This window comes from Tinamus guttatus, unplaced genomic scaffold (genome assembly GCF_059628265.1).
Source record: "Tinamus guttatus ecotype Peru unplaced genomic scaffold, ASM5962826v1 Tinamus_guttatus_pri_ptg000264l, whole genome shotgun sequence".
NCBI classification, from domain to species: Eukaryota; Metazoa; Chordata; class Aves; order Tinamiformes; family Tinamidae; genus Tinamus; species Tinamus guttatus.
The window spans coordinates 639,936-654,170 of NW_028288798.1; the positions used below are offsets into that span (position 1 = coordinate 639,936).

The following is a 14,235-nucleotide window of genomic DNA, read 5'->3' on the forward strand; positions in this document are numbered from 1 at the left end:
GAGAAAGCAATTTCTTGATATGCATTTGTAATGGTAAATGTTTTTAAGAAGCTGCAGTATGCATTTGTAATGGTAAATGTTTTTAAGAACAAGTTGCAGTATTTGTTATTGATTACACGATTTTTTTTTCTTTTCCAGTTGCCCATACTTGTCAGAGAAGATTACACCTGCTATTCCTGCGATTGGTGGGATTCTTTTCTTTTTCGTGATGGGGACCCTCCTGCGTACTAGTTTCAGTGATCCTGGTGTCCTCCCACGCGCAACACCAGATGAAGCAGCAGATCTAGAGAGACAAATAGGTAACACTGAAGGTCTGTTGTCTCTTCGCTTTCCTCCCAAGGCTGTTATGTACTTTGTGAAGGCAGTGTGCTGCTCTGCTCATGGCAAGAGTTACCCCTGTTTTGCCACAGTGGTTGTTCTGGAATTGTAATGTACGATGGCAATATTCTGATTCCTGTGGCAAGACTGTTGGTCAGGTCTTCACTCAGAAAGACAATGAATAAAATGCTGCCCCTGGAGAGTACAAGTTAAAACTGCACAGACTTTTCTGCAAGTATGGCAAAGTCTCTAGCACCCAAGAGTAATTTCTAAAGTGTTTTGGGCAAGAAAGCTGATATTGCAAAGATTCTGAAATTATTCATCCATTAAAAAGAAATGTACTCTTGCAGTTTAATTACATTTAATAACGTTTATATTCCTACGAAGTCCAATACATCTCTGTATTAATACACAAGTTGATGCAGTCTTGTGACTGTTGTGCTTCAGTCATGGTAACAAAATGTAACCATTTTTATTTATGCAAAGGCAGCCTGATTACAAGGGAGTGAATTGGATTTTAATCAGCCTTGTTCATTGGAAGAATTGCTAACTAAATTTAAATTCTGGAAATTCTATAGCTACAAATGTACTGAATAGCTAAAAAATATATGTTACCTAGGTAAGAAAACACAGGACCAAACTTCACATGGTTTGCAGAGCTGTTTAGTAAGAGCTTGTTTATTTTTAGTAAGCAACTAAAGCTTACTGTGATCTACCATATATATGAGAGTCATTGGAAATAACAAGCTCAGAAGTTGCTTCAGAGAAGCTGTCATCCATGTAACTGAAAAGATAGAAAGTGAGTACATCCAAGCACAGCAGAAGTCCCTGTGTTGTCCTTGATGTTTCTTTGACATGATTGAAGAATTTGAGGCTTTCTCTACTCTAACAAGCAATTTGATGCAGTAGGAGCAAATGATTTCACTAAAACTGTTGGAACTTCAAGTACACTGTGTGAATTTGAGACATTTACCTCAGACTAGATTTCATATGGTTCTCTGGACTGAAAGTCTTCTACAACACTCTTTTTTTGATAGCATTCATTTTTAATAGCTTACAACATGCTGTAGTAGTTTGAATCTCAAGGATTCACAGCAGGTTTTTTTGTCTATAGGTTTCAGTTTCAGAATAGTTGGACTTGAAAGAGCGGTTTTAGTTTTTGGAAATAATTTATCTTTAGTATGGATGTTCTAAGAAGTAGCATTTCAAAATGCAGAATTGAGTTAATTGGTTGTTACTACACTGAAAGAATTTTCTGTCAGCTGATTTGGAAGGTCCTAACCACAGATGTTATGGTACTTTACATCATAAGATGAAAAGCTACTGGTGTAGTAATCTGTATTTTGTGTAAATCTCTGTAAACAACAGGATTTGAGTTCTGAAGTGGAGTCAGTGCATCTACGAGATATTAGATGCAGAAGCTATTTATACTTATTACATATACACTTTGTGTGGTTTTGAGGCTTTTGAAACTATGGTCATGGAGCCTCTTTGTGAGAGGAAAATTCTTTTGCATGGTTGTGCAAATTCTGGGATGTTTAACTCATCAATTTTTATAGAACTGGTAAAGCTTTACAGAAAGAGGGTGTTCTGCTAGCATTGAGAATTCAGTGCATTCACTTGGTGTATTGTCTGCACTCGTTGCTTGAAGCAGTTGTGCAGCGCCGGGGTGAGCGCTCGCTGCCGCGGCAGAAGGGAGGCTGCGTCCAGCCGGTCGTGACTTTGCTTTGGGCAAGGACCGTCCTGCTCGTGGTGCACAGGCGGGGAAACAGAGGCATCCTGGGTGACTCGAATATCTCAGCCCAAACTGCATGGATTTAGTTATAGGATTTTTTTTTTTGTTCAATCACTTCGGGTTATGCTATTCTAAGTAATTTAAAAAGGCAACCTTCAGTCAACCTATTTTACACGCCATAAATAAATAAAATCAAAAATGGGGGAGCCTTTTGAAGCTATGTTCTTGCTACAGTCAAAAAAAACTTTAAAAAAGGACATGGAATTCAAACACAGTAATTCCAGTCTTTTTTTTTTTTTGGCTATGTAATAGAAGGAATTGCTAATATTCACAGAATACATATATGTGAAAAACAAATACCAAAGTTCAAATTTATGTTGCTGGGGAAACTAAGGGAAGATTTCTTAGGAAGACTGATTTGCAAATGTGTATATTGCTAAGATGGGTGATGGCATTATATTTATGAAGTTGGAAAAGAAAGAATGACTAGTGAGGGGAAAAACCTGGCTGAGGACTACTCACGAAAATTCAGAGAAAAATATGTTTCTTTTTCTCCTTCTTTTTCCTCATCCTCTTGCCTCTTCCCCTAGAACGTTACTCAGTGTGTAGGAACTTGTGGGAGGAGGATGAAATTCAGGCAGGTTTGAGTGTTGTTCCTTAGGGTGTTGCCGAGAGAAGGATGTCTTTCTGTATCATGAAATAGTGTTATAATTTGTCCGTAAGCAATTATTTAAAATGTAGGGTGATCCAGAAAGCCATTTTGAAATTGAGCTTCCCATGTGAATGAAAGCATTATAGCAACTGATGCAACTGTGGTAGTTTTGTGTGTTTTTAAAATGCTATTTTTTTCAGCTTTATTGAGGCAATATTTGGGGAGCAGTGGGAATTTTTTTCTTTTTCAGTAGTAGCTATGGTAATGAGATTAAAAAAAAAACTGTTGGAATGTAAATATCATTATTAAATATTTGGAAGCTTAAGAATGTCTTTCTAATAGAATAACTGAAGGCTTGTTTGGGGAACATGGATTTCTGTGAAACCTCTCCACTTTATAAGTGTCCCTTTGCCATGGTCTGCCTTCTGCAGCTGTTCAAGAATCCCAGGACGGCGGAGCACAGCTAGGCTTCCTTAGCAGACAGTCCTCTTGGTTTCTGTTGTCCTGATAAGTAACAGAATCTGAGCAGTTTCCAAAGAGTAAAAGTAGATGTTTCTCATACCTGATAAGAATTACTTAACATATTCAGAAATAAAACAGTTCTGCTTTCTAAGTAACAAATGTTTTTTCAAAAGTGAAAAAGAAAAAACTGAATGTTTCAGTTAAATTTTACCTTCCCACTTTTTTAAAAATAAAATTGGCATTTAAAGGTGGTTCAAAACTGAAAGCTTAGCAATTGCTAGGTGATAATTTAAAAACCACTTTAGTCATCATCTCTTACTACTGAACAATCCATCTTACGTATACGCTTTCTCATACAGATACAACAAAGCTTTTTTGTGTGTTTGCCGGCCCTTTGCTGGCTGTTTGAGTGGGAGGCTGCTCAGCAGATGTTCTCATTAGGTAAAGGTACAGGAGGGCCCTATATGGAAGCCTGCACTGCCAAGGCCTGTTTTAAATCAGAGCTCGGAGAAGGGAAGACATCCGTGTCTGAGCTTGTTGACCAACCATCTGTTTTTTCATCTGTTATATTAACATATTTAAAACGATTTGCAAGAGACCACATGTCTATAGAAAAATTGGAAATTGATAGTGGATGACTGAGGTAGTGATAGTGTTCTGGGGAGGAACAGCATTTCCTTTCTTTAAGTGTGCTCAGGTGGCATTGATTGCCCAAACTAGACTGAAAAGCGAAAGTTGTAATGTTATGAATTCTGTGATATGATTCTTCTATCTGTGATAAAGCAAATGATAATGTGATGGGAACAGAGCATCTGAAAACTCTTCCAAGTGTAGAATTTTGTGGAGAAAATTTCTTTAAATCCACTGATGCCAGAGACAAGTCCTGGGGCTTTATTTTGTTTTCCCAGTGATTGGACAAGCACTGATGACTGAGAGAGTAGTTTAGTCCTCTTGTGATGAGAGGTCATTATAAGAAAAAAAAAAGGGAGTATTATTGCATACAACAGAAAAGATATTTCATAATGAAAGTTACCTTAATGAAAGTAACCTTAACTCTGGTTAAGGTAAGAATATCGTTGTTACTGCTTCCCTTGCTGTGAAATGTTTGCTATGTGATCCTCAGTATAGAGGAGAAAGATGGTGCTCTGAATTATTCCAGTTCAAAAAAAACCCTCCTGTCATAATTCCTTGAGCTGCTTGAATATTAATGAAACAAATCTTCCCAAGCGGTGCAAAAGTTTACTACCAGTGTTTGAAACAGGAACTGGGGGAGAGTGCGATGAACTGCAAAGACTCTTAGCACCCATTTAGATACTGCCCTGCCCTCCCAGTCTCCTCTGTAGGTGTCTCACCATTTCTCTGTCTGTGCCTTGAGTTCTTACTTAAGTTCTTTAGGCAAAAAAATGACACTGAAATCCATTAATGAAGGCACTGCTGAATTTCACTGGTAGATTATATGCCAGCGGTAAAACAGTGGTACAGCTGAAAATTTTGCTCTGAACAACAACAACAAAAAAAAAAACAGCTTATTCTTCTTATGTGAAGTAGCTGGTAATGGAAAGACAGCGTTTTAGTAGTCACACATAAAGATGATAATGTTGGTGACAAGCTAAAACAGATTGCAAGTGAGTCACTAGAGTATAACCAGATATCATGATTTAGTTGTCTTGCTGTGGCAGATATTTTTCATTAATATATCCAGGTGCTTGATGAAATGCATGAGCAGGTGCATTGGTGTGTACTTGTTATGTTTAGCTTTTATCTGCTAGCTTTTATTAGGGGATTTCTCCAGCTTAACCACAGCAAATGAATTCCTCAGTTTCTAATATCTATACATGCAATATTTAATTGTATCCATGGTTTTTAAATAGCCATGATGTAATACCCATTTTAGAGTTATCATGATGTGCAATTTAGTTCTCTTTCCTTATAGAATGGCAGAAATATAAACAGACTGCAAATGTTAATTGAGTGGCCCCATTTTAAGGATGAAGCATTTTGAATTCTTGCTAATTGGCACAAACGGAGTCTTAGATCTGTCGTTTTCATAATCCAATGGATATGAAGATACCAAAAAAAAAAGCCAAAGTTTTAGCAAAATGCTCTTTGAGTAATAAAAGGGATAGACAGGTAAGGCAGAAGGGCCGTGTCTTAACAATGCACTTCTTGTCACAGGGCATTGACACAGAAGCAAGTAACTGCAGGCTGTATAGGAAAATGTATATGTATATATAATGTGTGTGTATATATATATGTGTAAATATATATAGGTAGATAGTGCTTACTGGAGGAGCTATTTTCTCTCGCTGCTGCAAATGAAAGGAAGTTATATTTACACCCCTTTTCATTTCCTGGGGGTTTTGATTTTAATTTTGGTTCTTTATCATAGTGTTTGTGCTATTGATAGCGTTCATTTCCCTTATTCACATATTTACCTACTTTCACTGATTTCTATTTATGGGATTCCCTCAAACATATGACTAGAATTGTTTCCCAGATAATCATAAAGGTCTCATTTATTGCTTTGCTGATTTTGGAGAGGCGAGAAGGAAGAAGCTTCTTACCATTCCTCTGCACTAGATGGTTGGCATCTACCCATGCCTATGTTAATTCCTCTATTCCTGGCAACTTTAGCAGTTTCAGAAATTCACTATTAAAATGTCAGGTCCTGTTCATTGAAAAGTCTTCTGGGTTAACTTAATGCAGATGCAAAACTACAATAATTCACATTAACTGCACATCATCACCATAGTGTACTATGTTTTTAAAACTGAAATTCTGGTAACCAGCTTAAACCTGAAAACGCAGCATACACATACATACAATCCTGAGTGCTCAGAAAAACTCTCTCTGTGGTGTTCCCGAAAGCTTTTAGGCCTTTGCTGGCTTACTCAAGGTTTCCACCAACAGGTGTCAGCTCCTCCGTGGAAGAGATCTGAGAGAATTGTGCGAATTCAGGTGATCTTTGCCTTTACTCTTGGCAAAGAACATGTGCACAGGCTTTTACCCTGGAACAAAATGGTGGGAACTTGTTATCCACAGTAACTTGTTCATCTCTCTGAGCTAACCCAGTACTCTCAGTAGTTTTATACGTGTAATTTGTCAAACTAAGAGTTGAGGCAGAATTTTTCAGGCTGCGTTGAATATGTTGGAAAGCAGCAGTGGTAGGTTATAACAGGCTTAAAAAAATCAATTTTCAAATTAATTCAAATTAATGAATTGTGTTCAAATTAATATCACACAGATGATATCAAATTGACATATCCTGTTGTCTACTGGAGAACTCTTTATTTAGATATGGTAACATTTGTTAATACTTTTTTTTTGCTTTTAGCTTACCTTCTGTGAGTCACTGAAGCTGTTATAATAACGGATAGGCAATTCCTTTGTTGCGCAATGTATGACTGGAGTGGGCTGAGGATATGCTTTAGCCATCAGTTTCAGTCCCTTTTTCTGGAGCGGCATGTGCCTCCTGGTATTTAGAGTCTATCCAGTAGCTCCTTTCTGACCCATATTCCTATTGCATATGTTAACTGTATACAACCTTTTCTTCCTCTGCTTGATGACTCCTATCGAGTTCCCACTTAGTCGCATCTTTTACTGTCTGTCCCTCTTTCCTCTCTTCCTGGTACTGCCTCCCTTCCTTCCACGCACCTCACATTTCTACAGTGGGATTTCCTCACAGCTTTTCTTGTCTCCAGACCTCGTAGGCCCCTTTTTTTCATGTTGAGTTGCTGCAGCATGTGCCAGGCTTCAGCTCTCTTCTCTCAAGTCTCAGGTATGGTAGAGCTATTAAAAATATTTGCTGTTCATTTTGCCTTCTGAAATATTGAAATGATTTTGTGAACCATCTGAAAACCTCAGAATGAGGCAACTCAAGCTACAATAAAGGAACAGTCATTTAAAAAGAAAGAGAAAAATAAATTATAAGGAAATATTTACTGGGCTAAACCTTAAGCAGTGTTGCTGTGTAATTTCATTAATATTTTTCATGAAATCATACATTTGGAATAGGTACCAGCAGTAATGCAAAACAGAGGCACAAGTTTCTGCTCAAAGAACTATTTCTCCTGTGCTCAAGGGACTATTGATCTGTCAGGAAATAGGTCGTTTCAAATGAACAGCTGAGAATAATCTATTTTTCCTAACAGAAACAGACTGTGAGATACAGAATTTTGGCTAAATGCGCAATGAAAGGTATTAACTGGATGGTGAAAAAGACAAAGATTATATGAAAATTGTAATTATAGTTATTGATTGGGAGGGTGGTCAAAATATTTCCACGTGTGACTGTTTCAGAAGTTGTTTAAAACAGTATTGCAGGTCTTGTTTCCCTGGCTCAAACCACTGAGCTGATCAAACCCACCATCTTTTTGTTGAGCAGCAGCAAAACTGGGAGCCTCCAGAAAGGCCAGGGGAATCCTGGAGTGGGAGGTATGTTCCCAGCAAAGCTGGGGTCTGGGCTTCAAGTTCTCAAGATAATTCTTCTAAAAACAATGTGTTTGCCAAGTTGTTTCTGCTCTAACAATTGTGCACACAGCGCTGTGCCTCTGATTCTGCTCCGGGTGGTCTCAGATACTTGAGATGTGACTTCGCCCTGCCAGTCGCTTTGGGAAGCCGCCTCGCAGAAATTATCACGGATGCAGTAAGGAACAGATAGGCAGGGGGGAGCAGCATTTCTCCATGTTAAGAATGTTATTTTCCATTTCTTTCAAAGCTTCATTAAGCTTTAATTTGTACTTCAGAAAGCATAGAATAGGGTGAGCTGATTAAGGAGCATGAGTATCAAAATAAGGCCTTTTCAAGAAATTCTGTCTTCCAGTACTCCATGTTTGTTTTAGTGACTTTTTTTTTCTGAGGCAGGATGGTCCTGCCGATAGCATAAAATGCTACTTTTTGGGCCTGCACCTTTTTACAAGTGAAGACAGAGGACAGAGCTGAGATGCTGCTGTTCCCTCCACCAGGATGGAGAAGGGATTGTTGAGATGATTTTGTTGAGATGGTGGTGGCTGAGCCGTCTGTGTTGTCTGTGGCAAAAGAGAAGAGTGAAAGCAGCTGAATAAAAATTTGAGATGTCCTCAAAGTGCAAAAAGAGCAAGGGAATTTTCAGTTTCTGAGAAATATATTAAATGCATATTATCAAACTATCCGCATGCAGAGGATCACTGGGAAGTGTAGTAAGGGGCCATTCTGGCTGTATGCATCATTTTGTGAAGATCACAATCAAAAGAAATTTTACAAAAAATGGAGACACTTTCATAAGGTGAACATAAAGCTTGCAGGAGTAGTGTTAGAAAAGCAAAGGGGGCAAAAACCAGTTACAATTAGCAAGTAGCATTAGAAGGCCAAAGAAGAGGTTTTATAAGAGGTCAGGAAGAAAATGAGAAAGTGTTGGCCTGTTATATCTTAGGGGAGAAAAGATTAAAAAAAAAAAGGGCACCTGAAGTATTCAACACAGTCTCCTCTGACTCAAAATGTTTAAGACTCAAAGGAAGCAACCTAGTTTTTCAAGCACAAATCAGATCCAACCAATCTAATTTCCTTCATTGACAGAGTAACTGCCTACGCATAGGTCTTAAAAGTATGATAGGGTTTTTTACACAACATAATAGAACAAAAAACAACTAGATGCAGGAGGGTTGTTTAATGTAAAATCACCGAAGGTAATGTAGGATTACTTGCTGGAAGTGCCATAATCACAGTCAAATGCAGCTGGATATTTTTTTTTCCCCAATAGGAAATTAAACTCAATGTTTTTACTTAGATTATAATTTTCATGAAAATCAAAATTTTCTCAGGACAACCCAATAGAAGCTGCATAATGTATATGAGTGCATTACGGGTGCTAGAATCACATGAAATAGTGCACAGAGAGGGACTGCTGTTTCTAAGGGAACACGAAAGCTAAAAGCAGCTGTTTCTAGGCAGAATCTAGCCCACTATCTGTCCATGATGATGAGCAGCAGTGGATGCCTAGAGAGGGGACATAAGAACACTGCTATGCACTCCTTGCTCTGCCTAACCCATAGCTTAGGGACATCTGAAGTTAGAGACTGTAGAGGTTTGTGTTTGACCAGTTATAATAATTTCTTTTATAATTTTCTGTAACTTCTTTTTCTGAAGCTGACAAATTTTTGGACATCACTTTTGATTTTGAGCTTGTAATTTAGATGGACAATACTGCTTCTGCTTCCTTTATTTTTTTTTAATCGAGATTTGATCCCAAGTAATTCCTTCACTGATACTGAGCAGGTGTCTCCTGCCTTTTCCCCCTTTTACAACATTTGTGTTTTTAGGGTAGCATTCTGATACATCAGATATCCTCATACATTTTATTTTCTCTGGAATAGTTGTTGTTCTCTTTGTTTGATCTTTCTTAATTTTTCTCTATTTCAGTTCAATTTTTTCTTTATCCTTTTTAAGATGCGGAGACCAAGATTCTGCATCAATCATCAATATTAAGGTGGATTATGGATTGGCATAACCTAGCATAGCGCTATCATAATCATATTTTCTATTCTCTACCTTTATCTGCCGAATTTTGACCACACCTGAGGTTTTTTTTTTTTTTTTTTTTATTGGAGAGACCACAGTAATTCAAAGATATCTTTCGAAAGTCTTTACAATTAGTTTGGAGACCGTCATTTGTATAATATAACTAACTTTGTTCAGTCCTATATGGATTATGGTTCAGAGTTTTCTATCCTCAGTGCAATTATGATTCATTTGTTGCAGTCGGTTCAATTTAGGGAACACTTTGAGGACTGGAAAAATGTTTATAGGATAATATTTTTTGTTTTTTGTTTTTAAATGTCAAGGTTGTAAAGGACAGTCAAGCCCAGCAGAATGAGTTTTACAGGTGGTAAAGCCTCTACATTCGCATATTTGCAAACGGCACATATAAGACAGAAGTTCATCCACAATATTTATGTTGTTTCACTGGGCAGGTATTGCAGATAAATTACTGGGGCCTTTTTTATTATTATTATTAATCTGTCCCGTTTAGAAAGGTCCAACTATAGCAAGGATGTTCTTCTATTTTCATTCCTAATTTAGGCCTAATTGTCTTAGCTTATGTGCATCCTCACAATTTATTCTGAATGACCGACCAAGGGTCTTTGGGCCAATTATAACTTTTGCTTCCCACACCCTTTCCAAAAGCCTAAAACTCAAAATGTTAGCTATGCCCCCAAGCCATATTTGGCAGTTCTTTTTGTCTTGACTGATTTTCATTGATGCTCAAGACTTCTCTGCATTTCCTCTCCCATCTTTCATGTATTTTGAAATGCCTAATCTGATTTCCCCAGAGAGTTATAAAATTAAATCTGTGTGACCACCACAACATAGCATTTTAAAGCATTGCACAATAATCTAAACAAATACTGCTTATGAGTGCAACTTGGCTGTGTTTTTCTTTCTTCTCAAAGACGGGATACCAGCTTGATAGGCTAGTTGTCATACCTGATACTGAATGTTTTTACAACATCCCTAAAATATATTTAGTAAAATTATTTTGTACACCAGCTAGGCCTTTCAAAAGGCTCTTATTTTGTACGTTTCTTTTTTTTTTCCTCTTAGTAAATTGCTAAAAATTACACTTATATCTAGGAGAGAGAATATGCTTCCCATGAAAATTTTACACTTCAAGAAGATCATGCAACTCTACACTTAAGGAAATGATAGGCTGGCTTTCCAAAATCAAGGCAGTAAATCCTTTATCAAAAGTCAGGAGCAATCATTGGTAGTATGTCTTACTAAATCACAGATTGAGAATTACGTGAACAATGCAGTTAGCATTAGTCTAAGCCAGGTTCCCAGGATTCCCAGGATTTTTGTAGTTTGTTCCTGAGAAACAGTGGATTACATTTGTTCATGTTCTTTGCCCTTAAAAAAAGAAAAAAGGGTGGGGGGGGGGAAAGCACGTATTCCTTTTGTAGCTCACTGTTATTAAGAATATAGTTCAGATTTAAAACATTAAACATGGAGTAGGTTTAAATGTTTTGCACAGTTTTTTGTTTCAGATATTGTAAGTCATACCTACAGATTTTTTTTCATTGCATTATCTCTTTTCCTCATCATGAAACATTAGAACCACTTCAAGCTCATGTTTTATGATGTTACTTTTGATAATTTGAGATAGTTTCCCTGGAAATTTGATGCTACACATTGCATGATGTGTTCCTTGGTAAGTTTGTGTAGAGACGACATGGAGAGATGTTTCTAGAGCCTGTTTTTTCTAGGGTGTTAGGAAAACTGATCATAAAGGGAAGGTTTGTTTGAACGGTGATATGAATGCAAAATTTGGACCTCTTATCTAAAAATTACCCCCAATTAGTTTTCAGTGTAATAGTTTGAAAGAATTAAATGGATTTTGTTTATATCTAGAGACTCCCAGACAGTGACATCTCAATATTAAATATGCATATAGTGTGTGTGTGTCTGTGTTTTGGGGGTTTTTTTGGAGGAGGTCATAAAAATGCTGGAGCCTTATCTAGTGCATGCTGCTAGAGAAGTGGCACAAAATGTGTCAGAACAAAGTGAGGGAGGGGAAGGCAATTCCAGTACTGTGAGAATATTTATTTATTTATTTATTTGGGTAAAATATCTTGCATTGGAACATCAAGAACTATTATCTCTAATGGAAAAGAAAAAGCAACTGGTAATTTCAGGGTTTCTTTGTGGAATGTAATGCTGCAAAGCTTGATCTTATTATAATGTTGTAAAGGGACTGTGTACCTTAAAGATTTGCCTGTATTTTAACACAAGTGCACAAGTCTGATTACAGCTAGAAGATCACTGTGAGGCCAGGGCAAAGCATGTTTAACACATTTAGGTTAGATAAATCTGATTAAATACAAGCACATTTGACCTTGCCCTGTTGCTTTCTTCCTGAAAAAAAAAATATATTACTGAGTAAAAAGGCTGGGACTTTAAGGTTTGATTATGCTTTTAGGATGGTAGATAAAATTGTGTTTCCATGGAAGGTCAGTAAGACTTATTTCATTATTTCTTTTGTATTGCCTTTCATCCCTTGGATTTTGAGATTAGTTTTCCTGGGTTGGAGAGCTAGGATCAGCTGTCCCTGTGAACTTGAACTCCACTGCACAGGTTTGGGAGGAAATCCTCGTAGAAACCAGCACTGCAGGTATAATGGGCCAGCCAGCAGTCTCCCTTCTCCAGCAGACATGAGGGAAGTTGCCTTTGAGATTCTGCTATTCACATTTTAAAAATAAAATAGATAGAGTGCAATTTTTAACTTAAAAACACAGGATCTACCGTTTCTCAGTGTTTTTTTTTTTCTTCAATAAATGTTTTATTAGCTTTATTAGCTTTTATTCTAGACAATTCATCTCAAATGATTCAAGTCATTTTCTTTCCCAAGTTATGCTCCTATTTGTTAAGGTTTGCAATAAGGTTTTTTTAAAAGAAGAAAATTTTACATGTTTAAGTATTATTTTAGGAAATTCTGTGCATCTGTATTTCTAGCAGTTATGACTGTATCAAGTTAAAGCTTTAATAACATGTTTGACAACTGCTTACCTCCAGTCGAGTGTGAGTATCAGATGGAAATCATACATTTAGAATGTACATATTTAAGGACTTTATTGGATGAAAAACTAATTAGGACTAATGACATATCTTAATTAAAACTTAGCGACATATCTTAACCCTTATTATTCAGAGAGAGCTCTAATCCTACGTTTACTGAAGTGCATGAACTTAAACTAAAGATTAAAGAATACTACAAGGCTGTTGTACTGCTGTGCTAAAATATATAGTGTTTGAAATATATTTACCTTTTTCAGTGATAGCACCTGAACTTAATGATAGACCTTTTATAAACAAAACTGTTACGAAAGTGCTTGTTTTCTTCGCCGATATTGTATCATTCTGAGTGCATTGGTACTGCTCTGTTGCTGCTACAGGTGCTTTATTACTCTCACACTCTAGTCTGTGAAAATTGTAGTGAAGAGAAAAAGCCTTCCCTGAAATTATGGAAGTATTTTTTAACATAATCCCAAAATTATTAGAAATTCTTCCTCATTTTGGGGGTCTAGGGATCATCCATGTTTCTGTAGAGCTTGAAATAGTATAAGCGCAGTTGTGCTGTGCCTCTTGAAGAACGTCTTTTCAGCTTAGTTTTGAGTAAGATTACGAAAATCAAGTTATTTAACTCAAACCAATGTTTGGTTTAACTTTTAATACTGGCTGGTATATATACTTAACCATAAATACTGTGCCAGGTTGTGCTGGCCTTGGGCCCAAGATCCGTGTTCTCCATTGCTGTGGGAATCATGCAGGAATTGGAGCTTCCACGTGCACGTCATGGGGTCTGGCCCAGCACCCCAGAGCCCAGAGCAGGGCTTGCTCCAAAGCCAGCACAACCAGGGGGCTTCACCTCAGCGGGGTCTGAGAGCCGCCGTCTGAGCGGCTCTTCCTGCACTTCCCAACCGCTGCTTCATTCACTGCTTCCTTCCCATAAGGGACACCTGGGAGCTCCATATTCTGCTGCTTCTCCATATTCTTCTGTATTGCAGGAATTTTAAAATACATACATAAATACATATATATATAGGAACATACATAAATACACACACACATACATATATATACACATATGAATGGAACTTGTACAGAAGGGATTTTTTGAAATGGTTGTCTGAAGTACCTTTTCTTAAATGAGTTGGTGGCCAGTCCAGATTCATGTTTGGTACTGAACATCTTCCTGAGAACAAATTTATCTTTCAAGGTCTAACTGAATGAGGTCTGTTGCAAAAACAAACTTCTTATCATCTGTATCAGTAGTTGTAGCTGTCATTGATATGTTCTCTATGACTAATAGGATGTGTGTTAGGGAATATGAGAAAGATTTTTGTGATCTAGGTAGTTTTTACTATTTGAAACTTGCGTCTGGGCATTTTTAAAATTCTAATTAAATGAATTTTAATGATTAGTCAATGGGTGCTGTTTATAATGAACTATCTGTTTACTATGTTTAAAACTGCTGATTTTAGGAGAATGAGAAAGGGAAAAAAGTTGGTTTATTTCAATTCTACTAATATGCATT

The 14,235-nt window shown here is 37.1% G+C and overlaps 1 protein-coding gene and 1 long non-coding RNA gene across 5 annotated transcripts in view; one reads left to right on the forward strand and one right to left on the reverse strand.

Moving 5' to 3' along the window:
- LOC148594267 (uncharacterized) overlaps positions 1 to 14,235 on the reverse strand; it is a 507,147-nt gene that overhangs the window by 103,827 nt on the left and 389,085 nt on the right. The window lies entirely within an intron of this gene.
- Positions 1 to 14,235, forward strand: part of ZDHHC14 (zDHHC palmitoyltransferase 14) — a 113,782-nt gene that overhangs the window by 59,817 nt on the left and 39,730 nt on the right. For 2 of the 4 annotated variants that reach the window (XM_010221339.2, XM_010221341.2), the window contains exon 2: positions 139 to 311. In XM_010221339.2, coding sequence (XP_010219641.1) covers positions 139 to 311 — 173 coding nt within the window. The remainder of the gene's footprint in view (positions 1 to 138; positions 312 to 14,235) is intronic. The other 2 variants (XM_010221340.2, XM_010221342.2) reach the window with 1 other exon arrangement.